This window comes from Gossypium raimondii, chromosome 5, assembly GCF_025698545.1.
Source record: "Gossypium raimondii isolate GPD5lz chromosome 5, ASM2569854v1, whole genome shotgun sequence".
NCBI lineage: Eukaryota > Viridiplantae > Streptophyta > Magnoliopsida > Malvales > Malvaceae > Gossypium > Gossypium raimondii.
The window spans coordinates 13,405,703-13,432,362 of NC_068569.1; the positions used below are offsets into that span (position 1 = coordinate 13,405,703).

The following is a 26,660-nucleotide window of genomic DNA, read 5'->3' on the forward strand; positions in this document are numbered from 1 at the left end:
TTCTAAGTAATTAATATTATTTATTAAATTTAATTAGAATATATAAACTATATTTAAATATTTAAATATAATAATTAAATATTTGTAATTAAATATTGACACAATTGTATTATTTTAAAAATTATTTTTATTTTAATTAATACTTTTAACACATTTGTATTATTTTATTTTAAAATGTATTTGAATATATAACTCATATTAGATATTAACATAACATAGAAAATATAAACCTAACAAATTAAAATATTACATATATTTAGATTAAAGTTTTAAAAAAGGATAATATTTATATACCAAATATAAATACTAAAAATTTTGAGAGAAGACAAAAGTTAAAAATGTAAATAGAAGCCAAAAAGTGTTTTTTTTTTTAAGTTGAAATTTTTTTTGAAATGATGCCTGTTCTTTATTGTTTTTCAGGGAAAAGCACTTTTACATGCAAAAGCTCATCTGAAAAGCAATAAAGAACACAACCTTAGTAACATTTAATTTGACTTCTACTATTGATTTGATAAAAAAAATATAATTAACTAATTATACTAAATTTAAAAAACAAACTAATAATACAAAATTATGATACGTGGGTAAAAATATATTTATGAAAATTAATATTAAAAACAAATAATACTTTAGTTAATATGACAAAAAAATATAAGCCCATCACTTGTTATTTTTCTATTTTTATATTACAGATATAAAAGATAAAAACAAATAATATTTTAGTGATTATCATTATTAAACATTTAAAATTAATATTAAAGCTTTGGAATCATGATATAATTTTTACCGAATAAAAATGCAAATAACACATCAGAAATAAATGTTGAATTCATATACCAACAATATATGAACTCAACTTAAACATACAAATAACTCAATTCAAAACTATTAGGGCACGTTTGGTTCGCTGTATTGGATTAAAGGTGTAATGGAATAGAGGTGTAATAGCAAATCAACTGTTTGGTTGAATGTAATGGAATAGAGGCGTAATAGTAAACTTGTGTTTGGTTGAATGGAATGGAGTTGTAATAGAATAATGGAAAAAACTAAAATGACTAGAATACCCTTAGCATAAATTTGTTTAGGTAAATGATTAATGTTATTGTTATTAAATTTTAATAAGATTATTAATATAAATAATAAATAATTTAATCATATTTTAACATAATTATTATTAAATATAATTTAATAAAAATATATGAATTTACTAAAATTATAATATATAATATTATAAAATATAATTTAAAATAATTATTATTAAATATAATTTAACAAAAATATATAATTTAATAAAATTCTTAGTATTAAATATTCTTATATGAATTTACTAAAATCATAATATATAATACTATAAAATATAATTTAAAATAATTATTATTAAATATAATTTAACAAAAATATATAATTTAATAAAATTCTTAGTATTAAATATTCTTATGATTGTATCAACATAATGAATTAGGGTTTTTCTTCATATTCCCAATTATGTATTCCATTTCCGACCGTAAAGCACCTTTCAACTCATCTCATCAGTGATTTTCTGTCCATTGACAAATTAGGATTCTATTGTTCGTGCATCAACAATTTCGAATTCTAAAATTTAGAACGTCAATTTTATTTTCTCAATTTCATTTTTGTTTCTAGATTTGACTTGAAGCAATTTTGGTCTTCAATGTTGTTTTCTTCGTTCATTTTAACTTCTTTTTTTGTTATATTTTCTGTAGAAAGATGGATTTTTTATGATTAAACTTTTAGACATGTTTATTTTCAATTTTTTCCACGAGCATTTAGATAAGAAAAATATTAAAACTATTCAAAAGTTACTTGTTTGCTTCAAAACGAATTATATAAGGACTAAATTGCTCATTTTTATATTAGAGGACCCAATTTGCTCTTAAATTTCTAATAGTTTAACCAACAAAAGTCTTACATGACCTAACAAAAAACCTCTCCAACTAAATTGCACGCATAACTTGTTTAGCAAGGTTCATTATATTGTGATACAAGAAAACTGATCTGAGGCAGTACATGAACTGTCCTCTTTCTCCTCCAGCGTTCGGCACAACTCATCTGCTTCTTCCCTGCATTAGTAAACGGATCACTTAATTTGCTTATATAAAATTCAACATGCAAATACTATACACATTCTCTTAGATATGCTAAAGAGTAAAGACTTCAAAACATGGGGCATATACCATATACACACTTCTAGACATGTTCCTTAGTGGTTTAACACTACTTTCTTTGTTTTTGAACTTTTTGCAGTTCTTTATGGGACACATACTTTCTTTGTCAATAAGAAAGTTATTTAGAACGAACAGAATCGCGATCACAATAAACAAATTTAGATATGATTTTTAAGAATAAAGAACTGGAATCAGAAAACCATAGAGACAGAGGACAAGGGGTTTGAATGCAAAGGGGTTTTGCCAATCACCACCAAGCCCTCAATGGCTTAGTACCTCAATGTGCCGAACGCTCGATGTTTCTGCAATGCTGGCCAACTGCATGGTGCTTGATTGCAAAATACGGTTAAAGATGTCGGGCACCTACATAAATATACGACATTTAGTAAAAATATCAGTGTTTACCGAACAAAAGAAGAAAGGGCCCTTAAATATAAATGAGGTGCTTATACTTTTTGTTTGCCATCTCTTGACTTTCTCTGTATTAATGAAGGGCTTTTCCATCTGAAAACATAACATCTCCGAGGTCCTCCAAATACCCTCTAAGCTCGGATGTAGGAATTGTAGAGGAAGAGTTTTGCCTGACACATATTAAATCTTGACCACCGATAGCCATGCCGACTATTATGTGTGTTCCATATGTCTGTATGAACCTACCAAAACACAAATTATTAGATATATACTGCATATTATACTACAACTATTGACAACAACCACAGCAGTAGCAATTTTATAACTTTACAATGGACTAGAGTAACTTATCCTTGTCTCAAAATTTTCCAATTAGGCAATAGAAGCACAATTATGTAACAGTTTATATGCCGAAAGTTCAATCTAATGATCAATAAACAGAATTCTACTTCTTTGAGAGAAAATGTTTAGAAATTAGCTAAAATTGCATAAGAAAGTTGAAAACACATATTGCAGCTCCTTCATCATCCCACATATAATTAGTTACACTATATTTTTACAGCATACGGCCACATGATCGACCTAACCAGTTGAGAACCACTTTAATTCAGCATAACAATAATATATTTTCTTTAACATAGGCAAGCGTTTATAAAGTAGGGTCACCAGTACTATTTCTTCATTCATTCAAAAAGCATCCGCATAATCCATATGATTCTTAATGCCAAAAATGTGCAAACAATATGTGGAAAAGTTACCTAGACAAGGCTGCTGGATCCCAATGAGGTGGAACAGACTTCTTAACTCTGTCGTTTAGAACAAGTGGAAATGCTGTAAGGTGTAAATAATACAACGAAATAAAGTAACCATCGAAAGCGAGAGTTTTGGTGTCTGTAGCATCATGAAGCCAATTTCCACTCAAATCGAAGATACTGTTAAGATACCCTGAAGGAAATTTTCCTTGTATAGAAGACTTCTGATTAAGTAACTCAGACATCTGTAAAAGAAATAAGATTTTGGAACAAATGTAAGGCACAACATCAATAAAACACCAAATTGAACAAACTGCATAATTCTATATACTTTTCTAGCCTTTTCTTTTTTCGGATTTCTTCATCGTTAAGGTTACAGAAGTTTTCAGCATGATAGACAGTAGCTATCTGATTAATATCAGCCATTATTAACAATTAGTTAACCTCAAGCTAGTTGTTATTTTTATTTAAGAATTCATGAACAAACATTCATGCTTGCAGGAAGGAAGGATAGGCGAAAATTTTACAGGCCAGTGGAGACCAAACATTCATGAACAAGCAAGATGCAAAATCAACTGCCTGGGAGTTCAACATCGTGGTTCATAATATCTTGTTACTTGTAAATAACTTCTATGGATCATTTCCATCATTGATTACATTAGACATTGTAATATAGAGAGATAGCCAATTCAGAGAAAAATTGATGCTAATATGATATGTGGATGGTTAAATACTTGGAAGCATTGAACTATCTAAGTTAGCATTGCACTTAAGGTGATTACAAGATGGTCAAAGTTTTGGAAGATTTGCCTCACATGTGAGATTACTACACACAATCACAAACACATTTTGCTCAGATCCTACTTAATATACAGCAATTGTCTAAATTACTGCCATTTCCATAGGCTAGTGAGTGTAAACCACAGCAACCAAAATTTACATTTCACATTATGCTTCACCATCCAAGAATCGTCAATGGGTACCAAAAGGTTTAAGTTGTATATCTAGTTGTTCTTATTCCTGTACCGCAATCTCAGCAGCTCCTCTAAGCCTTCCTTGCTCTGGGTGTAGGGTGCACCTACCATATTGAAACTCTGTTTAACACTCCATATAGGTCACTGACCAAAGGAAGATATATCCACTCAAAGTTTGGTTGACTCTGAGCAACTGGTACTGATGAATCTGATACTCCCCCAAAATTGGCAGCTTCCTTGAGTTACGACAGCGAAAACAATTAAATGGAAGATAGGATTTTTTTTCCTTTTAATAAAAGTAGAGGTATCAATTCTCTACTAAAACTTGAATACAAAATAATCGATTTTCACAATACTAAAGATTGAAATGATATAATTACGAAATTGATATGAAAAACATAATCTTTGTTAATGTAAAATATAAGGCTAGTAATAAAATGAAATTTTTATTGTGTGCTTAGTGCTTACTAATCACGACAATTTTGGAATAGAGGAATGGTTTTGGTCTCGCCTTTTTTTTTCTTTTTCAATTCCAAACAATTCGATAAAAACAAGTAATCAATGCCGTGACTTTTATTACCGTAAGGAGGACGTATTTCTGAATCATATTATTCATTTTTATCCAAAGGATATAATCTGTTTTTGCTTTATCAGACTGCAGACTGTAGAGCCAAAAGATATAAACAAAAAAAAATGAAGGCAATAGTTATAACTACAGGAGGAGGCCCAGAGGTGTTGCAATTGCAACAAGTAGAAGACCCAGAACTCAAAGATGATGAGGTTCTCATCAAGGTAGAAGCTACCGCTCTAAACCGGGCTGATACTCTACAGAGAAAAGGTTCCTACCCTCCTCCAAAGGGTGCTAGCCCTTACCCTGGTCTTGAATGTTCTGGTACTATCCAAGCCGTTGGCAAGAATGTTCTGGGCTGGAGAGTTGGTGATCAGGTAATTCATAATTCATATGGGTATGATTGGAAATGTTTGATCTTTTTTGTCTTATGGATGATCCATTAGTTTTCGTAATCTCAGGTCTAAAGATCAGATTTTTTTTCTTTTTTTGAGGGTTTTGGAACATGGGTATTGCTGTATATGGGGCTGCAACTTGAATGAGTAGATTGTTTCTCTGTTTTATGTAGGTGTGTGCTCTTCTTAGTGGAGGTGGATATGCTGAGAAAGTGGCAGTCCCAGCTGGTCAAGTTCTTCCAATCCCACTTGGGGTTTCCCTCAAAGAAGCTGCTGGTTTACCTGAAGTTGCTTGTACTGTTTGGTCCACTGTTTTTATGATGAGTCGATTATCTGCTAGGGAGACATTCTTGGTATCTTCTATATCCACTATGTTTTCTACATATCTTTCAATTTTGTTTTGGCCTAGTTTGATGCTGCATAATCTTTGGGTTACTAGGGTAACTCAATTTAGCAAAAATGATTGATGGGTTAGCTTTAGCTTGAAGTTTCTTGATCATCTTAGGACACTATAGATCAAGCCATTTGTGCCGATTTCCCCCTCTAATATCTACTAGTTTGTTGGCTGATCTTTTGATGGGAGGCTAACATGGCCAACATAACTAACACGATATTAAAATATCAGGTCCATGGTGGTTCAAGTGGGATTGGCACTTTTGCAATTCAGATAGCTAAGAGCAAAGGAGCAACAGTGTTTGCTACAGCAGGTCTACCGTCTACCTGTAACAATGATTGTACTATGAATTCCGTGTTTTCATTTGTTCTTATATTTAGACGTGGTAGTGTTTATCTCCAGGGAATGAAGAAAAGTTAGCTTTCTGCAAGAGTCTTGGAGCTGATTTGTGCATCAATTATAAGACAGAGGACTTTGTTGCGTGCGTTAAGGAAGAAACTGGAGGGAAGGGTATGCTCTGTAGTTTTGAATCATTGCTTTTGTATTAGTACCCACAGTTTCTCAGCAATCAAACAACCATTCTAAATTAACAAATTTTTAATGGCAGGTGTCGATGTGATTCTGGATTGCATCGGGGCAGCGTACCTTCAGCGAAACCTGGACAGTTTAAATTTTGATGGAAGGCTTTGTATCATTGGCTTGCAGGGAGGAGCTGTGACCGAAATTAAACTTAATACTTTATTTCCAAAGCGCCTCACAGTGCAAGGTAGTAGCCAACATGAAGAACATATAACAGAGCACTACATTGTTTACAAATATTCTCAAGCCACATACATCTCCACAGATGCACCCACTTCTCACCAAGCCTTTGCTTTCCCTAAATTGAAACATTCACATATCTTGAAAACTGCTGCTAAAAATCGTTACAGCTTTAGTGGGTGTAGCGGAAATCATAGATCGATATAGGATTGTAATTTGATACTTTTTCTTTTTTGTATTTAGGGGCTGCGTTGCGACCAAGAAATCCAGAAAACAAAGCAATGGTTGTTAATGAAGTGGAGAAGAATGTTTGGCCAGAAATCGTGGCGGGCAAGGTGAAGCCTATCATCTACAAATCATTTCCCTTATCTGAGGCTGGGGAGGCTCATAAGCTAATGGAAAGTAATGAGCATATTGGGAAGATACTGCTTGTTCCATGATGCTGCTAATGGTTTTATCTTATATTGTGACAATGGTGTGTCTTTTGATAATACAATGGAGCCACTTGTTACTGTGTACCAATTTGAAATCATGCAGAACTGATGTGAAAGATTTCTAATACTTGCCAATGGCATTGTCTGATAAATATAATAAGAACAAGTTAATTACCACCAACAGCTTAATGCTTGCTAATGGCATTGGATATTTTGTTTAAAAGGCCTAAGGCTTATATATCAGAATCAGGCAAGTTAATAAAATATGAGACCAGACCCACCATAAATTGTACAAATATTATAATATATAATGTTTAAGCAGCTATTCTTTTGGAATCGCATGGTAGGAGAGTCGTCTTGAACAATCATAAGAACGAAAACCATATAAAATTTAGGTGTCCAAATGTCCACAATCAGTAAGTTGCAACACAGGCAAGTGGTTGCTGTTCGAAAGTCTTGAAATCCAGTGATGAAGGCTGTAGTGATAACAAGTCCAGGTGATCCAGAAGTATTGCAGCTACAAGAAGTAGAAGAACCCGAAATCAAAGATGATGAAGTCCTTATCAAAACTGAGGCAGCAGCCCTGAACCATGGTGACATCTATCAAAGACAAGGCTTTTACCCTCCACCTGAAGGTGCTAGCACTTTTCCAGGTCTTGAATGCTCAGGCATCATTGAAGCTGTCGGAGAGAATGTTTCTCGATGGAAAGTAGGAGATAAGGTGAATTCTGAATTCATCTGTAGGAGACAGAAAAGTCAACTGTCCTAAAATGAGCTTGTTTTAAATGTTTTTTTTTTTATTTTCTGTTGCTTTGTTAAAGGTGTGTGCTCTCCTAAGTGGAGGAGGGTATGCGGAGAAAGTGGCTGTTCCAGCAGGACAAGTTCTGCCTGTTCCCTCAGGAGTTTCATTGTCGGATGCTGCCTCTCTCCCAGAGGTTGCCTGCACAGTCTGGTCCACTGTTTTTACGATGAGTCGGCTATGTCCTGGTGAAACGCTATTGGTAACAAATTATCCTTAGTTCACTTTATTTTTATTTTCTTTTTCATGATGTATGATCATCTATACTGATAATTCTAAGAATTGATTGGATATAGATCCATGGGGGCTCTAGTGGAATTGGGACATTTGCCATTCAGATTGCAAAGTTCAAAGGAGCAAAAGTTTTTGTCACAGCAGGTTAATTACTTACACCAATAATCTTTCAACAGATAAAATTTTACTTTCAATGGTCATCCATTAATCTACGTCTTGGAACTCTTTGAGTCTTACTACCAGGGGATGAGCGAAAATTAGCCTTTTGCAATGATCTTGGAGCCGATCTCTGCATCAATTACAAGACCGAGGACTTTGTAGTACGTGTAAAAGAGGAAACAGAAGGCAAAGGTATAAACTTTTATAATATCAACTTTGTTAGAGCTCTTTAACATTGAAAATAAGTGAACTTTTGTTCTTCCACCATTAATGGCAGGCGTTGATGTTATTCTGGATTGCGTTGGAGCAGCCTACCTCCAAAGAAACCTTGACTGCTTAAACGTCGATGGCAGACTTTTCATCATTGGCTCCATAAGTGGATTTGTCGCAGAACTAAACATCGCAGCTATGTTCGCAAAACGACTTTCAATCCAAGGTATTAATCATGTTCTAAACAACAGCAGACGAGACCCTTTACTGTATAATAATATGTTGCAAGGCAATTGAAAGTGGGAAGCTATAAATATGAATGCAGCGGCTGCCTTGCGGACAAGAAGTGTAGAAGAAAAGGCATCAATTGTAAAGGAAGTGGAGAAGAATGTTTGGCCTGCAATTATGTCGGGTAAGGTGAAGCCAGTGGTTCCCCAACGATTCCCACTTGGAGAAGCAGCTGAAGCTCACCGGCTTATGGAAAGTGGCAACCACATCGGGAAAATACTTCTTATTGCATAATATTTTGCAGCCTTTAAGTTCTGTGCAATTATATTCTGAGAATAATTTAGAACCATCATAAGTTTTATTTAATGTGTTATTATTTACCTCATTCATATCTGTAGAGAGGATTTCCATTGAAAAGCTTTCACTTCTCGTTTTGCTTTATAGCTCATTGTTTAGCGAGTTTTTGCCTCATTTATCATGATTTCCGATTATTACCATCGTTAATTTTGTATTCCACAATGCTGTTACTTATTTACTACCTTTTATCTTTAAAGAAAATTAAATCAACTAAATTTGTACATTTTAAAAACGATCGATATCGGATCCGCCGAGGATAAATAATCGAAGTCAAAGTAACCTGCTCCACGCTTACGTGGCAAAATCAGAACCCTTCATCTGTTATTCACGTTGGAAATTAGTGGCATTTATTAATATATCTCTGTCAAGATCAGCGAACAGCGGATTCATTCAACCTCTATCCCAAACTTCTTGTACTTCGACTGCATCTTTAGACTTTGAAATTGCTATTTCTCAACTTCACCTCAGAGATTTCACTCATCAGGTTCGTTCTCAGGATCTTTGCCTTCAATCTCTGTTATTGCGAACTGGGTAGCTCTTAAAATTTGTTTGACGTTTGATGAATTTTCTGTTCATCTAAATTTGTTGATCATATTCGGTGTTGTTCAATCTTTTGCAGATTTGTGCTTGGGGTTTTCCTCATCTCTTAGTTAAAACCATGGATTTTAGCCATTTAAATCGTGGGCAGATGACTCTGATGGGATCTGCGTTTTGTGTGGTGCTTTCGTTGCATTTCACACTGCAGCTTGTGTCACAGCATCTTTTTTACTGGAAAAACCCCAAGGAGCAGAAAGCTATACTTATTATTATTCTTATGGCTCCTATATATGCTGCTGTCTCCTTTGTGGGTTTATCGGATATTAGAGGAAGCAAAGCCTTCTTCATGTTTCTGGAATCTGTCAAGGAATGTTACGAGGCTTTTGTGAGTGCCCCTTTTGCTCAATCTTTGGATTTGGCTTTGGCTCTGCTGCATTCGTTTTTTTTTTTTTTGTTAAAATTATGATTATTCACTGCTGCTTTTTGATGTTATTGGTTCTAGGTGATCGCTAAGTTCATGGCTTTGATGTATAGTTACTTGAATATATCTATTAGCAAAAATATTGTACCTGATGAAATTAAAGGTAGAGAGATTCACCATTCATTTCCTATGACCCTTTTTCAGGTATGCTACTTTAAATTAATATATATCACTTAAATAAGTTAGAAGTTACACTCTTAATCAGATCTCTTGACACATTGCTGTTGCTCAAACTACAGCCTCGAACAGTTAGGCTGAACCACCATACACTAAAGCTTCTCAAGTATTGGACATGGCAATTCGTTGTCATCCGCCCAGTGTGTTCTGTCTTGATGATAACCCTGCAACTTCTTCAGTTTTATCCATCTTGGTTGAGCTGGACATTCACAATCATCCTCAATGTGTCTGTTTCATTAGCGTTATACTCTTTGGTAGCCTTTTACCATGTCTTTGCCAAAGAGTTGGAACCTCATAAGCCACTTGCGAAGTTCTTGTGCATCAAGGGAATTGTTTTCTTCTGCTTTTGGCAGGTAAATAAAACTTCTTTTTTCTTTAGTCCTTTTTTGGAGGGCTCATTAGTTTTTACACTCATTAGAAGCATGAAGAATAGACATTTGTTTTCTCTAAACCCTAATGATAAACAGTGAAGGTCCACAGTAAAACTAACCAAGCCTTATTTCATAGGCTCTTAACTCATGTGAAGGTTGGCTAACAGATACTCACGTTCATAACTTGTAACTAGAAAATCATTGTGCCCCCTTCAAGGGAAATATTGCTCTCTTTGGATATGAGGAGATGTTTTATGATTGAACCTAATCTTAGTTAATTCAGCATACAATCAAATGCTTGTACTTCAATCAGGTTGGATCTCAATAATAGTAAATTATAGCTTATCTGATGATTATTCAAACTTAACAAATCATATAATTTCATCTGAATTTTCAGCCCTCCGCTGCCTGGTTATCTTTTGTTTCTTCCTTCTAAGAAGTTTGCTGGGTTACTGTTTCAGAGTGGAACTTTCTGCTCTGAGCACTATGAAATTTTCAATGATTTTTTCTGTGGTTAATGCATGGAGGTTTAGACTGTTTTGGTGTATTAGATATGAATGTGTTGCAAGTTGCGGCTCACATCCTCCAGTACTACCAACTTTATGCTTTCTTGTCCTTGTTTTGTCAGTGGTTTGTTGTTGAACCATATAATATTTTGTTCTTATCTTGTGTTAATGACATCAATTGACCGCGTGCAGGGAGTGGTGCTTGACATACTTGTTGCTGTGGGCATCATTCGAGCAAATCATTTCTGGTTGGATGTGGAGCACCTTGAGGAAGCTCTTCAGAACGTATTGGTGTGTCTAGAGATGGTTGTATTCGCTGTTCTCCAGCAGTATGCATACCATGTTTATCCGTATAGTGGAGAAACTGAAGCTAAGTTGAAGCTAGGCAAGAAACTTGAATGATTTTGGGATTCCCGAGCTCTAATTTAGAAAAGAGAAATACCTGTTTCTGTGGGATTTGAACATAATTTTTATGAATGCTTGTGATCTGTTTTGTAATTGCCTTCGCATATCAAACATAAAATTTATTTATTTATGCGTAAGAACGACATTTACGCGATACTAAACTACATAGAGAAGATTCAATACTTTGCAATATATATTGAACTTATAAACAAATCTGATGAACTAAAGAATCCTAATTAACTGAAAATGCAGGTGACTTAAACATGATATCTTATGGATAAGTGCCTTCGAATATGGATAAACTAGCAGCTAGAATTGGAGTTGATTCCATGTTGGATTACCTTTTTCGAAACCATTGATTACCCCATAATCACATTGACATTCTAAAACAGAATTTATTCCATCTATTGTAATCAGAAATTTAAGACATGATAATTTCAAAGGATCAAATTTAAAGGATAAGAGGATCGAGTTTGGATGGGCGATTGGGTGCGATGTAGTGCGTTTAGCTTACTTTTTGTACAGTATTTAATCTCACTGCGACCGTAATTTTTACACTAATCGTAATTAAATGTACCACCCATCACATGGGCAATCCAAAGCAAGAAGGAATCCAAAGCAAGAAGGCAAACGTGGCATGCTATGGAAGTAAGTTCTAAAATAATAGGGCCAGCAAAAGCAGGATCCCCACTTTGACAATTGTGCGTACACACGCCAGCCTCCAACCAAAGGTAACCATCCAATTTGTAAAAGAGAGAAAGAAAGTCGAGCCAAACAAGAAAGCAAGAACCAAAGAGACACCCACTTTGCCATTTTTAATTTACTTTCTGATTCTCTTTTCTCCTTCTCCCTTGTTTCTTTCTTTGTTTCATATTTGGGTTTTCCTCTGATTTTTTGGGACAAAAAAGATAAAGCTTTTTGCCCAGAAAGAGAGAAAAAAAAAGAGAGTGAGGATGCTATCTTTTCGAGCAAAGGAAGAGATAGTTTGGAGTCATCATGAACAAGAAGGCTAACGTTTCTCAAGAACTTAACGCTAAACACATAAAGGTTTTCTCTTTATATTTTCATTTCTTCGTTTCTTTGTTTATCACTCATTTAAGCTTTAGTGTTTGTTATGTTCAAGACTCTTTTCTTTTTTCTCGGCGCTGATGTTTGAATTTGATATGTTTGATGAAAATTTACATTTTAGCTCTATTTAAACGGTTACAAGTTTTGGTGTATATATATATATTATCCTTAATGTTGATGAACTTTCTACAGCAAAGCTATAGTAACGAATCTTATTTCTTGGTTGTTCTGAACTTGCTGTAATTTTGTAATAGCTTTTCTCCCGGACTAAAATTATGCTATCCACCAAGTTGGGTTGCCGTATTTTTATTTTTTTTGTTGTCGAATTACTCGTGAACTTCACCGATCAATTTGGAATAGTTTCCAGTTGTTTTCCAATACAGTGAGTTGCATTGACCTTTATATTTTAGCTGTCAACTATGGTTGCTGATCCCAAGGTGTCTTAAACTAAGGCTCACGTAGATACATTTGTATATAGCTAATCAAGAAGCTGGTGCAGCCACTATGAGGTTTCTTTACTATTTTATGTTGAAATATTTTGTCTTTAACATGTTCCAATTCGTTTGTCTTAGGCAATGTACTAGCCAATCAGCAAGTTTTATTTGAATCAAATAAAACAGGCAAGACAACCATGCGGTTTTTTTTATCATCCGTTAGTGCTGTTTTTATGTGATTCAAGTTGTTTGCTATATAGTTTCTGCTCCATCCTCAGGCACGTTCGTATGTGTGTCTGGAATATTAATGTTGTCTCAGTTAGAGATAAAGATATAGCTTGCAATTTCACCTTCATCTGAACTTTCTTTGACAGCCAATTCCCAATGGTAACTTGTATTGAATGAATATAGCTAATCACTTGATCTATATTATGTATGATTATACCTTTCTGGTTCCATCTTCTGCAGATATTGGATGGCCTTCTTAAGTTACCCGAGAATAGAGAGTGTGCAGACTGCAAAAGCAAGTAGGTATCCGTTATCAATTTAGCTCTTATCAATACTTCACCATGAGTCTTTATGTAGTAAGGTTGCCAGCAAAATCGAAATTTTAAACTAGGTGCCTGAGTTACTGTAAAGGACTTGAACTCCAATTTATAATGGCTTGTCTTCAATGCAGGGGACCAAGATGGGCTAGTGTCAATCTAGGAATATTCATTTGCATTCAATGTTCAGGGATTCACCGAAGTCTTGGAGTGCACATATCAAAGGTTTGTTTTTGTTTTTCGTTTCATTATAATTTATGCTTCTCTTTTCCCTTGATTCTGAATAACAGTACAAGTCATTCAATGTTCAGAGATTATGTTTTTATCTCCTGCAGGTGAGATCTGCAACTTTAGATACATGGCTTCCAGAACAGGTTCCTTTTATTGAATGTAAGGATGTCTTTGATTACCATCCCAAATGAGATGAGGTGGTGATAGTAATCTGTTTTATTGTTGTTTTTGCAGTCATGGGGAATGAGAAATCGAACAATTACTGGGAAGCAGAGTTGCCTCCTAATTATAACAGGGCTGGCATCGAGGATTTCATTTGTGCTAAGTATAACTTCATAAAACTATCCATCTAAAACTTTTATTATGATTTCTGATTTTCTTCTATTGCTGTGTGAAACTAGTTTTAATACCAAACATTTTGCTTAAGGATGCTTATTTTCTTCATTAGGTATAAAGAAAAGAGATGGATTCCCCGAGAGGGAAAGGCTAGATCGCCAACAAGTGTGAGCGAAGAGAAGGAATCACTTCATAAACTAGGAGCCAAAGATGGTGGATATAAGTATATGAATACTGCAAATCATGGTTTTGAGGAGAAAAAAACTTCTTGTCCGCCTTTTACGAGTAACAGCACTCCAACTCCTAAAAGTTGCCTGCAAGTGCATTTAAATGTTCCTCAGAAGGTAAGAACAGTCATTCTTTGGTCTTAAAGACTGATTTTTTGTAAAAGGATTTCCTGTTCATGCAGCGAGAACCTGTATGGTTTTGCTTTATCTTCCATGCATTGAAATGTTGAATATCAAAGTTCTAAAGCAGTGTAGCAATGATTCTTTGATCCGATGTTGTTGGAAGTTATTACATATAAAGTAATAAATGCACTTAATCCATAGGTTGAGCATGATATTTGACCGCAAGAACCTCTACAGAATTCTGAACCATCAGTTTCAAATGCTGATACCGTAAATCAGGAGGTTACTACTACTCCATCAGTCTCGAAGGTTGAATAAATAAAGCAGGACGTCAATACTACTGCGTCAGTAGCACCGGCCAAAGTTGATTATGCTACTGAACTTTTCAATTTGCTCTTCATGGAAGATTCTAGAGAAAATCATTCTGACATTTCTGCTCATGAGAATTCCTGGACTGTTTTTTCATGTATGCTTCTTGCTATTATAATCTTGTCAATAAAACTATTAGTACTACTTTTAATGCTCTTTTTTTTTTCTTTCTATTGCTTATCACTTCATTAATTTCTCACTGAGTATTGCTAGATATAGTACTTTAAATTTGGTAATCACTTTTATTGCTTGACATATCAATTTGCAGCTGCTGAAGCTAAACCCTTGAGGGATGGAAGTGATTCATCAAACTTAAGTCAAACCAAGGTGCAACCTAAGAATGAAAGCGATGATCTATTTAGAGATTCAACGTCAGTGAAGCAAACATTTTCAGAGACAGCAGAGGACGATGCTAAGCCTATGAAACTCTTTGAGAAGGTAAATGCCATTGTTCAGTGGGTGCTTATACAATAGAATAGCTTCATTTCTCTTACAAGGATGATTATTAATTGTAACAATTATGCTTGATATCTTCATTTCTTGAGCACCTAAGTTAATGTTCATCACCCTGGTAGTTTGAAAGTAGAGATTTAAAATTTTAATTATTTATTTGTCTTTGCTATGAGTACCATGAACATGAAGTTTGATATTCTTTGCTTCATTTTTTTTTCCTAAATTTCTGTTTTCACCTTTTAGTAGTGAATTGTCTGCAGCCAAATACAGTGATGACATCTCCATTTTCTCTCCATCAACAATAATTTGTTACAACTGCAAAGCCTAATGGTGGATCCCAAGCCTTTCCTGTTAATTCCCATCAGTTCAACTCTAATGGCTTGCACTTTCCTGCTGAGTTCTGGAAGTGTTGGCCATCAAGTTCCTCGAATGGCAATGCCAGTCACTGGTCAACATATGCAGGTTTGCATGCATCATTCTTCCACGATTCTTCTTTTTCCAGATTGTAACTTCATCTCTCATCCTATCTCATGATGTTATTATCTTCCTCTAGCAGAACGGAAGCAACCAACGGATGCACCTGGCGGGAAGTTCGTTTAATTTTCCAATTTCCAGGTTCATGCACGAAGTATTTCAGTTTGAACGCACTGAAAGCTGCATATATCTAAATTTATGCAACTGATCAGTTTTATACTTTTACTTGATTTAGTTTATAAGAATTTTATGAATCTAAAAGTTCACTCATCCTTCTAGTTAAAAGGAAACTAAGTCTGCTGACCAGATTCATAGTTTATCAAGGCTGGATATATTTCAGAACACTGAATCTGCTATTCTGTTAATTTGGTATAGGCATTAGAAATGAGGGTTCATTGAAAAGTTTATAAAATTTGGTGGACCAATACATTACCTTCATCGACCGTAGTATGAACTTTGAAGAGTTGTATGTGAAATCAGTAGTTATCAGATTAGCTTAATACAAGCAGACACAGTCATAAATACTAGACCTGGGTGTGGAAGTATGCGGATCGATAGACGACGATTAAGTTTCACAGTCACTTATTTGATTAACATGCAATCACTTTCCATATACCCCATTCCTCAAGTACTTACTATTAATTTGATTGCACTTGCAGCTTGTACACACCAGGGCAGGTAGTTCCACCAACCATTGGCATGAAAAGCATTGGAGGTCTGCCGATCTCAGCATCTCCAATTTGTTTGACGACACCAATTCAATGGGGAAAAGATTACGATTTCTCATCGTTAACACAAGGGATATTTACAAAGCGGTAACTCATTGGCAGAAACCATGAGTCAACAGAGTGATTTCCATTGCATTACTCATAAAAATACCAAAAAAGAAAAAAAAGTAGATACATTCTTAAAAGAAAATGAAATTGCATTCCCTTTTTAGATTTGTAAATCCATTTCTTCATATTGAAAATGATTCAATCATTTTAGATTTATTGGACACTGATTTCATCTCCACATAATAACAAGTTCTATCTTATTTTCTATAACATGGTGAATGCATGTTTTTTCTGGGTTTCATTCTCTCTTCTCAAACGTTATAATACAATGTGTTCGTACATATACGCGTATGTATATATAGTTATAGTATTGGTATAAAACTAAAGTTACAAAACAGGCATATATTTCAAAGTAGTACATCGGTTACTTGTTAGGCTAACTTTTGCCATAAGTTTGACTAGATTTAGCAGACGAATCAATTAAAATCGGTTGTAATTTTTGTCAATGATGGTTCAATAAACCTAAATCCTTTCATATCCTAACTATTTAGAAGTTGCACGCAAAGAATAAAATAAAATATGGATATAGCCACCAACCTAGACACGACGCAAAAGCGGATTAGTTACTAAGCTTAATTTTCAATGACAATATCCATTTAGGCAACCTAACATGAACATTAAAATCACAGTTCCATATAGTAAGAACCGCATTAAGAAGCAAGACTGTTGATATACTTCCAATATGGAAACTGTGTATAGGTTTCTACAAGTTTAGAAATGTTTGTAAAGACAAAACATGTTAGGGAAAATTGAGGATTCTAAGTCAATAAATACTTGAGTAAACACACATATAAAGACATAGTTGATGTTGGATGCTTGGATAAATATGAGACCATCAAATGTTTTTTAACATAGAATAGTCGAACTTGATGAGGTATAAAGGTGAGTCCAGAACAAACAACCTCGGACATTTTCCAATGAAGGAATGAAACCTGTCATCCATCCAACAAAAGGACGGCACCAGAACAGTAAATAGACTTGAAAGAGTGCGTCATCTTTTCTTTAGTCTTGACCAGTTAATTCAAGTTGCACTTAAACAAAACATTCTACGGTTAAGTTAAATACTGGCTCTACTTCGACCCAACCAATCAGGAAATTTCCAACTTGTTTGACTTATGCAAATCTCACCACCGCCCACATTTTTCAACCGTTAAAACGGTTATCCAGAATTACAGATAAAAAGGAAACCTTATCATTTAAAGCTGTAAAACATTTCCAGGATGTTTCGGCGATTTAGGGTTCAGACAAACCCTACGTCTCAATCTGGGTTTCTGTTTCGTTTCCAGTCAAATCCATTGCACTTTTTTTTTTTGGACCAAAACTAAACAAGATAGCGTGAAACAACTCCTCAAGCAATCACAAGACAGAACGGTGGTTAGCTTAAATGAGAAAGGTTAAGGTTAACTTCCGATATTAGTTTATGGACATTGTGGGACATATATATTTATTTCGTAATATTATAAATATCCATAATATTATCTTGTTATCACCAACCCAACCATGGACAATTTAATATGCTTACTTTTGAGACTTTAATTTTCATTATTTTACCTAGAATGATGTTTCCAGAGTAGTTTTTTTTTTTGGGGTGGGGGGGGGTTGAATTAATAAGCAAAGAAAATAAAGTAACATCTGTCATCACTAACATTAATAGAGTACTGATTTGCTTCCCCTCATATTAGAGGTATAATTAGTTGGAGAAATATCATAATAACTAATAAGTGAAGTAAAAAAAAAAAAGCCTCGGAATCTGAGCATATAATAACAAAAGCATCCCTCCAAAGTGAACAAAGACATAGAGCAATGTTCATAAACCATATAGATCATGCCACGATCTCCTTCTGCTCTTTTAACAAATGGGTAATCAATCAAATTTGGTACCTAAATATATTAATCTACATATAAATATTGATACCAAAATAAGGGAATTTATGGTAACTATTCTCTCTTGTTCTTTTATTTAAAAAAAAAACCGTAACTACTACCATAATTTGTGATGCATATGCATACCACATGTGCAGCATACTTGTTTATTATCCACAATCATACATAGTCAAAATAATCTTTCTTTAGTGACGTCGTCAATAATTTTCTAATTCAAATATCCATAAGCAATTTTTTAAGTAAAATTTTAAAATGCAACTTCCATGCACTTTCTTCGTCTTCTTCTATCTCTAGACTTTGATTGATGGACTAAGCTCTATCTTCGACTTGTCGTCTTAATCCTAAAACTTTTTGAATGCAAGTTGGATCGACATTTTTGTCCCCTTCTCCGACACACCTTTTACCCGATCGAAAGCAATCGTTTTTTCTGTCTTCATTTTTACTCGCTTAGCAACAACATTAATCCAAAATATATATGTTATTATATGTTCCCTATAAGTATTTAATTTTAGGGTAAACTATTAAATTAGTCTCTCTTTTTTTCAGATTACATTTTAGTCACTTATGTTTGAAATTTTACGTTTTAGTCACTTACGTTAACGTGTTGTAACATTTTAATCACTGAGCAGTTAATTACCGTTAACAGTGTAACAGTAGGCTGATGTGGCATGTTAAATAATCATTTTAAACAAAAATTTTAGGTTAAATTATACAATTAGTCTCTATTTTTTTATTTTGAGCAAATTTTTTTCTTTTATATTCTTTTAACTTTCCTTTTTTTCTTTATTTTTCATTCTCTTTTGCTTCTCCCTCTATTTTCTTCCCTTCTCTATTTCTTGTAACGCAAAATAAAAAATTAAATTGCTCAAAATGAAAAAAATAGGGACCGATTGTATAATTTAACCTAAAATTTTCGTTTAAAATGATGATTTAACGTGTCACGTTAACTTATTGTTACACCGTTAATAGCAATTAACGTTTAGTGACTAAAATATTACAACACGATAATGTAAGTGAATAAACATAACATTTCAAACATAAATGACTAAAATGTAAATCAAAGGAAACAAAAGTGACTATTTTGATAGTTTACCCATAAATTTATATATTGAACACATTTTAAAAAATAATTATTACATTTATGTTTAGTGATTTTAAAAAATAACTTTTTATTATTAATGATATATATAAGTCATAATATGATTTATGCGCGAGGTATAAATTACTACATTAACAATGCATCAAGTCCAAATTTACTACTTACATCCGAAAAAGACCAAAGATTTTTCCATGTACTTATCTCTAAAGTGCAAATTGCATGCAAATAGATGGCAGGAGACACGTACGGCCAAAAGGCAAAGGGCAGCCTTCTCAAGTCTCAACTACTCTAATCTCTTAATTATTAACACCTTGACTTAAATAACGCGTGGGGCAAGAATTACTTTTAACTATTTTATTAATTTAATTTAATTAAAATAATCTTAATTATTAGTATTATTATTTTTATAGTAATTAGAAGGATATGAATTAAAGTGATTAGGAAAAATGAATGGATAAATGTAAATAAGCATGGTATAAAAAAATTTTTAATTAACGCGTTAGTAGTCATGTAGTGATATTTGCACGTGAAAGAGTAATTTACGTGGGGCCACATGCAATCTCGCCCGTAAAAATTCAACAAAGAAAAATTACGCAATTAAATACGATTTTCTTCGTTGACTTTCAAAATTCTGGACCAATGAGACTTGTCCACCTAGATCGTTATAGTAGAAAAATCAAAAGAAAATGGGATATCTAAGGTTGTACTTTTGTGATCTGCCCTTTAATATTTGAAATCCATCACGTATTATGCATATTCGTCGAGTTTGATGCATAAAAATTCATATAATATAAAACTAATGATACATGTAAAATGGTTTAAATACATGAGTTGGGGGATTCTTCTCTTACTATAATTTAAGATTCAAGAATAATGGTTGTTTAATTATTTTAAATTAGAAAAAGATCGAATACTAGAAACTTTTAAAATGATACGATTCTCATAATATATACATACACCGTCGAATCATTACATTCATGCATTTTGCATAAAAGGGTGTCTTGTAGCCAACAAACAAAATTATGGATAAAACGTCATGAAAAATGAAATAATTAAACAAATTAATTTAATATATATATTATGGTGTTGAAAGCTACCTACTGAACCAAGTGTTTTAAAGCTCCCATCGACCAAACCCGCAGGTGGCATCACGTTTCAATTCTATGTTTCCTACTTATGTTATTGATCATAATGTACAATTATGTATGGTGTCTAATGCTGCCTTCATACACAGTTTCGACCATATTATAAATTATTCGTCCATAAAATATATAGATCAAGAGTCTTCCTTAATTTCAATTACTTCATTTGGATGCATGCTAAGAATTGTTTCCATCATATCATAATTACGTTTTAATGTCAAATCTAACATTAAAATTATATTGCCACGACAAAGCACATACATTTATTATCATTCGTCAATTATTAATTTATTGCTGAAGAGAGAAAACATAAATTATGTAAGGTGAAAAATGATGGTTCGAGTGAGTGGAAAATAATATTTATATATACTTCATCATAGTTCTATATCCATATGAGTGGAGTCCAGTGAGACACTTGCTCGAAACTTTTGTACTTATTGAGATTCGTCTTATTTGATTCGTAAATTTTTATTATTGTTCGCTAAATACTGAAAAAAAAAACTATTTTCACAAAATATTATACTTTTTTATTAATGTTTTTAATTATTAAATAAATAAATCCGACCTGATCAGATAAACCTAAACTAAACAAACTTTGTGCGACACTTGGACATAGCCTGTTTTTAAAAAATACTTGGAAATGTTTAGTCATGTCTCTATCTTATCCCATAAAGATGCGAAAGATTCACGAACTTGTATTATTGTTCTCCCCCACCCTAAAAGCATCGGTGGCTCGGACCAAGTATGTGCAATTTTGATCTTTCATATAGTATAGCTTAATTTATATATATTTTTTCATGTTATATAAAATAAATTAATTTGAATTCTAAAAAAAGCTATTAATAATTTAGTGTGAAATAAATTATGAAGACGGCAGTTGCAAATAAACTTTCTGCATACTTTTTCATTACACTTTTTTGTTTTACATATTTTGGTTGTCAAAGTCTAGACTTTTTACTGTTAAAAACAGTATTTTATTTTGGCACTATTATTCTATGTGAATTAAATAAAGGATATTTACTAATAAGAAATAAAAGAGAAAGATAATAGCATGATGGGTTATTATATGTTTTGGGGTCCAATACAGTTCATATAAGCTTTAGGATCCAAACCCTTTTAATAACTGGAAATTGATAGGACATAATAGCCATTAGCCATTAGCCATTTAATTACTTTCGAACTTTTTCAGAAAAAATAAAATAAAAACTGCTGCTTTTTACATAAAAATCATCACTTGTTTCATTGGTGCAAAATTTATTTTTAATTTAACTTATTATTTAATAGTAACATTTTATAATAAATAAATAAAATGAATTAATTCGAATTGAATTTGAATGAAGATGTTGGTCAGTGCCAGTGATGCACCCACCAAGTTGTCAGGGCGCAAACCCAAAGGTTGAACCACTCCGTCCTCCGCACCCACTGAATCAACGCTTCGGGAGCTCGCAACAAACTTGTGTAACGGTCAATAATATGACCGTTGCGTTGGAAATATGCTTCTATTCCCATTTAAATAACGCTAAAAGAAAAAGTTCCTAAACTGCATTTTTGTAATTTCCTAATTCCAGAAAGAAATTTAATTTATATATTTTTTAAAACACAAAATAAAAATTAATTTATAAGATTATTTTCTTGGAAAAAAAATATTACATATATTTTTAAATAATATTTTTAAAATATGTATTTAATATTAAACTTCTTGAAACCTCTGTCTCCATTATTACTTGTTTGGCCCTACACTTTTAATTAATTAGCTCCCATAAAGAGAATCAAATTGTTGAGGAAATGGTAATCTTCTTGAAAGTTGAAACCTCTGCCTCTGTAATCCGTACTAAAATTTTGTCTAAAAAGGAAAGGAAATATTTCATATTAATCAAATAAATACTATAAAAATTAAAAGTCTTAAAATAAATGGAATTGTTGAGGGAATCCCTTCTTTTATAGAAAGTTAAATATTGTTTTCAGGGTATTTATATTTGATTTTAACTTCAAGATTTTAACTTTCGATTCTGAAGAGAACCCAAAGAGGTTCATAAAATTTATCGGAAGCGTCTAGGGTTTACAATAGAAATGTTTTATCATTTTGGCCTTGATGGAGTTCCAACCAAGCACTTAAAAGGGTCTTAAAGAGTAAGAGCACTACCACTTGGTGGACACCAATTGCAATAAATTCCATGAATCACTTTGAACTCTTCTCAAAGTTGAGAGATAAAACATCAAGACTAAAACCAAATATAGATATTTCAAAAATAATACCCAACTGTTTAAGATCGAATTGAATGCTCAAAAACAATATTTTAAAAACTTCTCGTAATAAAAAATTCTATTCCTGAATAAAGATAAACTCTTTTTAGTTAAGGGAAAATAACATAAATTTGTAAAATTATTTGAGAAAAAGGACATGATTGATTGAAAACATAACTTAAATTGTCCGAAAACATTATTATGATGGCAAAGTTCGGGATGCATCAACTGTTTTCTTGTCGACTTACACAGAAACAAAGAAAGCTTCATTTTAACCTTATCACCTCATCTTTTAACAATTTCAAAAAAAAAAAAAAAAAACTTTTTTATCTAAGGATACAAGTAGAACCCGAATTATTACAAATAAAATTATACATTACAAACACAACTCCAATATAACTTATATCGGATCAGAATAATGCACATATCAATTACAATATTTAATAAAAAAGTTTATTATAATTAGCTTTCACATAATTGTCGAATCTGCTTTCTTAGTCGGTCTAGTTAAATTCGAGAACTCAAACTTACTATTAATTTAATGTTAAAAATAAAAAATGTTTTATCAATATTTATATATTTTATCAATTTAAATAAAATATTTCAATCAAATAACAGTAAATTTGATCAATCAACTCAAGATTAATTTCTCTTCTTTAATTTCAATCAAATCAAGTAGTTCAACTCTTAAACAAATTTATTAAAGAGTTTTCATTGCATTATCAAAAAATGAACTTTAAAAAATATTTTATTAAAGTCTTATATTATATATAAAAGTTTTGATTAAATCGATGTGATTCATAATCGGACTTTAACTCAGTTAAATGATTATTATTTTAATAAAGGAATAAATATTAATTTAAGGATATATTTTTAGTCTTTATGAAACAAGTTGAATCTAAAACGTCAAGACAAATAAATTAATATTTAGTGTCTAGTAAAATTTTAATAAATATATTACATAATTATTTTCACACACATACTAAATATATCATAATCTAGTAAAATTTTATTATGATTAAAAATAATATTATATTTAAAAACAATAATATAAAAATAAATGAGTAATTTTCAGTTAAAGTTTAAATAAAAATTGTTTTATAAAACAAAAAGTAAGAAACCTTAAATTTAATTTAGGACTATAATTTTGATTTAATTTTTATAATTAGTTTTTTTGGTGAAAATTTTTATAAGTACTTGGCCCTATTAATATTAAGGAAAAAACGAATCTCAACCGTAAAACTCTATTCCCACTTAAATCAAGGGTCAAGATCAATTATAAACACTAAAAAGTATCCCCACTCTTCTCGTCTATATATTTTCCTTCACCTCACTCATCACTCTGACCAAACCACGCTAACCCAAAACACAAGAAAAAGAAAGAAAGAAAGAAAAAAAGGGAATACCCCTTACCTTCATAGAGAGAACAAAAGAAACAAAGCAAGGTATTTTTTTTTCTTCACCTGTAAAAATGGCGTCGGCGAGTACTTGGATATTGTCGCTAAAGTTACTTTTAATTTCTACCGGTATGTTGGGTATAGCTTTAGGACTTAAAATCTCTGTTCCATTGGTTTTGGAATTCTCTGTTTCTCAAGCTCCGTTATGGTGGAGTGGTTTCCGTTCTTGGCTCAAGCCTCCATATCTTTACGTCTTCATCAACGGAATCATCATCACAATAGCAGCATCGTCGCGGTTTAACCAAAACAACGGCGAGAAAGATCAGACGGAGCAGATGCAACCGCGGCCGAAGATCTCGGAGGATCAACAACCAATTGTGGAGTATGATACAAAGAGCGGGTGGGACTCCGATGCAGTGGAATCCAGTGATTTCGTGTACGAGGAAAATCAGAGAGGAGAAGAGGTGGCAACCAGGGTTTCCGAGGAGGAGAGCAATGTGGCGGTTGAAGATGACAGAGATGGAAACGAGTTTGTTATCTCTAAGTCGGAGTGGATTCCTCCAAGTAGAACGGATTCTTCGGAGATTCTGTTGGATGCTCTGCTTATACAGGAGAAACCTGCTCCTTCTTCTAGATTCGGTCACCGGAAACTTGTTAAAGTCAATCCCGAAGGTATATAACTCTATATTATTCGGCCTCTGTATCGAATCTCTTTAACAAAATATTATCTTTTTTTTTAAATGTAACGGTTACTCGGTTATATTTTTTTTGTCGATATCTAAAATGTCGAATTTCAAAAAATAAAAATCTTTATCGGTGGAAGCTCCTCTCTGGCGGCGTTTCGGTTCTTTTATCCTCGTGTTCCGTGTTCAGCAATGGCGTCTAGCTGACGCGCCGCTGGAGAAAGTCGAAAATAATCCCTTTTTTTTGTGTGTGTGTAATTAACTAATCCAGTGCAGCTAATGCAGGTGGGCGAGCGTTGAAAGTGGCGAAGCCAAAACGGCATGAGACGCTGGAAAACACTTGGAAGATGATAACGGAGGGGAAATCAATGCCGTTGTCCAGACACTTGAAGAAGTCGGACACGTGGGAGAATCACGGCCGTGATATCAACGTGGAGGCATTGACCAGCTCCCCTCTGATGAAGAAATCGGAAACGTTCAGAGACCGGACCAATTACCAGCTGCCACCCGAACAAGTAAGCTCTTTCCCGGCTTCAGGAAAGCTGAGAAAAGAACCGTCGCTGAGTCAGGACGAGTTGAATCGTCGAGTGGAAGCTTTTATAAAGAAGTTTAATGACGAGATGAGGTTACAGAGACAAGAATCACTTAATCAGTACATGGAAATGGTTAACCGTGGAAGTTAGCCACTAAACACAATAGTCCAATATATTCTGCCATAACCCTCAAGAGAAGAAAAAAATATATATTAGATTAACTTTTGGGAATATGTTTTGCTCCAATAAATTTAAAAAGGTTGGAGATTTGAAAGGAAAAAAAAATTATGCAGGGTTTTATGTTTTTGGTGGTTTGAGTGTTAATAGGAAGATTTCATAGGAATTTACTGAAGTCTTGTAAATGAAGACGGGTTTCAATGAATGACTGCTTCTACTAAATCATCATTTTCATTGTTCAATTACTTCATTTTAAAATCGAAGCTTGTTGATGAAGATAATGAACGGTAAATGTAGTCTGTGTCTAAATAATAATGTATGAAATTCCTTTCATTTTCAATAATAAAGGAGAGCTACCACTCAAATATATGTCAATTTAATGCATCATTTATTCTGTTTATTAATTTTGTCTTAAATCACTTCAAAATTAAAGATATTTTTTTTCAAAATTGTTTATAATTTATGTATGTGATTCGGATCAAAACTTGTTTACGTTTAATACGAGTCTTCGTAGTTGGTTACCCAACCCTTACAAGTTCTAGTTTCACGTAAAAATAATAACATAGATGTAAGGTTGGCTTACAGTCTTCTCTGCCTGTCAAGTGTCAACCTATAAAGGTAATTAAGGATAGGGCCCTTGAGCTGCAAATTTCGATCCAAGCCGAGTTAGATTCATTGGGACCCATAACACATGTGATCTGTCTGCTGTGTTTCTTTTTTTTTCTTTCTTTTAATTATTAAAAAAAAAAAAACCTTTCAGCCTCAAAATAAAAACAAAATAAATTTGAACAGAGAATTGAATAGGGCTTGATTTTATTACTAGTCAATGATTTTTATGTAGGATTCTTTTGTTAATTTAGATGGTGCTGAGAGTGAGCTGAGAACAACCCAAATTTGATTGTTCATAAACTCAATTGTATGTATAAACAACGCTTAGATATATTGATGAGATTATTAGGAAACTGTAGGAGAAAGTAGGGTAGGGAATTAGCTTATAATCATTTGATCCATAAAACCACTTGCAATAATAGCAGTAAGCCATTAACTCATCTTTACAGGTCAAGCTTT

General features: G+C 33.0%; 4 protein-coding genes, 1 long non-coding RNA gene and 1 pseudogene across 6 annotated transcripts; 5 read left to right on the top strand and 1 right to left on the bottom strand.

Annotated features, from left to right (window-relative positions):
- Window positions 1-1,755: 1,755 nt before the first annotated feature.
- LOC105768112 (uncharacterized) lies at window positions 1,756-3,591 on the bottom strand. Its single transcript, XR_008195714.1, has 3 exons — window positions 3,356-3,591; window positions 2,463-2,839; window positions 1,756-2,081 (listed from the first exon to the last, which is right to left on the bottom strand). It is a non-coding gene; the product is annotated as an uncharacterized LOC105768112 (long non-coding RNA).
- Window positions 3,592-4,894: 1,303 nt separating this feature from the next.
- Window positions 4,895-7,054, top strand: LOC105768107 (uncharacterized). Its single transcript, XM_052630994.1, has 6 exons — window positions 4,895-5,268; window positions 5,460-5,639; window positions 5,912-5,993; window positions 6,083-6,190; window positions 6,288-6,446; window positions 6,683-7,054. The coding sequence occupies exons 1-6, from the start codon at window positions 5,017-5,019 to the stop codon at window positions 6,877-6,879; spliced, it is 978 nt and encodes a 325-aa protein (XP_052486954.1). The 5' UTR covers window positions 4,895-5,016; the 3' UTR covers window positions 6,880-7,054.
- A 137-nt stretch (window positions 7,055-7,191) lies between these two features.
- On the top strand, window positions 7,192-8,944 carry LOC105768108 (uncharacterized). The gene is made up of 6 exons (XM_012587853.2): window positions 7,192-7,594; window positions 7,695-7,874; window positions 7,969-8,050; window positions 8,150-8,257; window positions 8,343-8,501; window positions 8,601-8,944. The coding sequence occupies exons 1-6, from the start codon at window positions 7,343-7,345 to the stop codon at window positions 8,795-8,797; spliced, it is 978 nt and encodes a 325-aa protein (XP_012443307.1). The 5' UTR covers window positions 7,192-7,342; the 3' UTR covers window positions 8,798-8,944.
- Window positions 8,945-9,103: 159 nt separating this feature from the next.
- On the top strand, window positions 9,104-11,498 carry LOC105768110 (uncharacterized). Its single transcript, XM_012587859.2, has 5 exons — window positions 9,104-9,344; window positions 9,480-9,782; window positions 9,900-10,022; window positions 10,118-10,408; window positions 11,125-11,498. Exons 2-5 carry the CDS (start codon window positions 9,519-9,521, stop codon window positions 11,332-11,334), a joined length of 888 nt encoding a protein of 295 aa, XP_012443313.1. The 5' UTR covers window positions 9,104-9,344; window positions 9,480-9,518; the 3' UTR covers window positions 11,335-11,498.
- Window positions 11,499-12,036: 538 nt separating this feature from the next.
- On the top strand, window positions 12,037-16,643 carry LOC105768106 (ADP-ribosylation factor GTPase-activating protein AGD5-like; annotated as a pseudogene).
- Window positions 16,644-24,131: 7,488 nt separating this feature from the next.
- LOC105769961 (uncharacterized) lies at window positions 24,132-25,814 on the top strand. 2 transcript variants are annotated; one of them, XM_012590944.2, is made up of 2 exons: window positions 24,132-24,871; window positions 25,159-25,814. In XM_012590944.2, the coding sequence occupies exons 1-2, from the start codon at window positions 24,274-24,276 to the stop codon at window positions 25,563-25,565; spliced, it is 1,005 nt and encodes a 334-aa protein (XP_012446398.1). In that variant the 5' UTR covers window positions 24,132-24,273; the 3' UTR covers window positions 25,566-25,814. The 2 variants fall into 2 exon arrangements, with proteins under 2 accessions (XP_012446398.1, XP_012446400.1); XM_012590946.2 differs by having other exon boundaries at window positions 25,168-25,814.
- The last annotated feature ends 846 nt before the right edge of the window (window positions 25,815-26,660 follow it).

Bases quoted from the DNA above. Each gene is read 5' to 3' on its own strand.
- LOC105769961 (XM_012590944.2), top strand. From the start codon at position 24,274: ATGGCGTCGGCGAGTACTTGGATATTGTCGCTAAAGTTACTTTTAATT. The intron at 24,872-25,158 runs GTATATAACTCT...AATCCAGTGCAG, and splicing joins TGTTAAAGTCAATCCCGAAG to CTAATGCAGGTGGGCGAGCG.
- LOC105768108 (XM_012587853.2), top strand. From the start codon at position 7,343: ATGAAGGCTGTAGTGATAACAAGTCCAGGTGATCCAGAAGTATTGCAG. The intron at 8,258-8,342 runs GTATAAACTTTT...CATTAATGGCAG, and splicing joins AGAGGAAACAGAAGGCAAAG to GCGTTGATGTTATTCTGGAT. The intron at 8,502-8,600 runs GTATTAATCATG...ATATGAATGCAG, and splicing joins AAAACGACTTTCAATCCAAG to CGGCTGCCTTGCGGACAAGA.
- LOC105768110 (XM_012587859.2), top strand. From the start codon at position 9,519: ATGGATTTTAGCCATTTAAATCGTGGGCAGATGACTCTGATGGGATCT. The intron at 9,783-9,899 runs GTGAGTGCCCCT...TATTGGTTCTAG, and splicing joins AGGAATGTTACGAGGCTTTT to GTGATCGCTAAGTTCATGGC. The intron at 10,023-10,117 runs GTATGCTACTTT...CTCAAACTACAG, and splicing joins TTCCTATGACCCTTTTTCAG to CCTCGAACAGTTAGGCTGAA.
- LOC105768107 (XM_052630994.1), top strand. From the start codon at position 5,017: ATGAAGGCAATAGTTATAACTACAGGAGGAGGCCCAGAGGTGTTGCAA. The intron at 5,640-5,911 runs GTATCTTCTATA...TTAAAATATCAG, and splicing joins CTGCTAGGGAGACATTCTTG to GTCCATGGTGGTTCAAGTGG. The intron at 5,994-6,082 runs GTCTACCGTCTA...GTTTATCTCCAG, and splicing joins AACAGTGTTTGCTACAGCAG to GGAATGAAGAAAAGTTAGCT.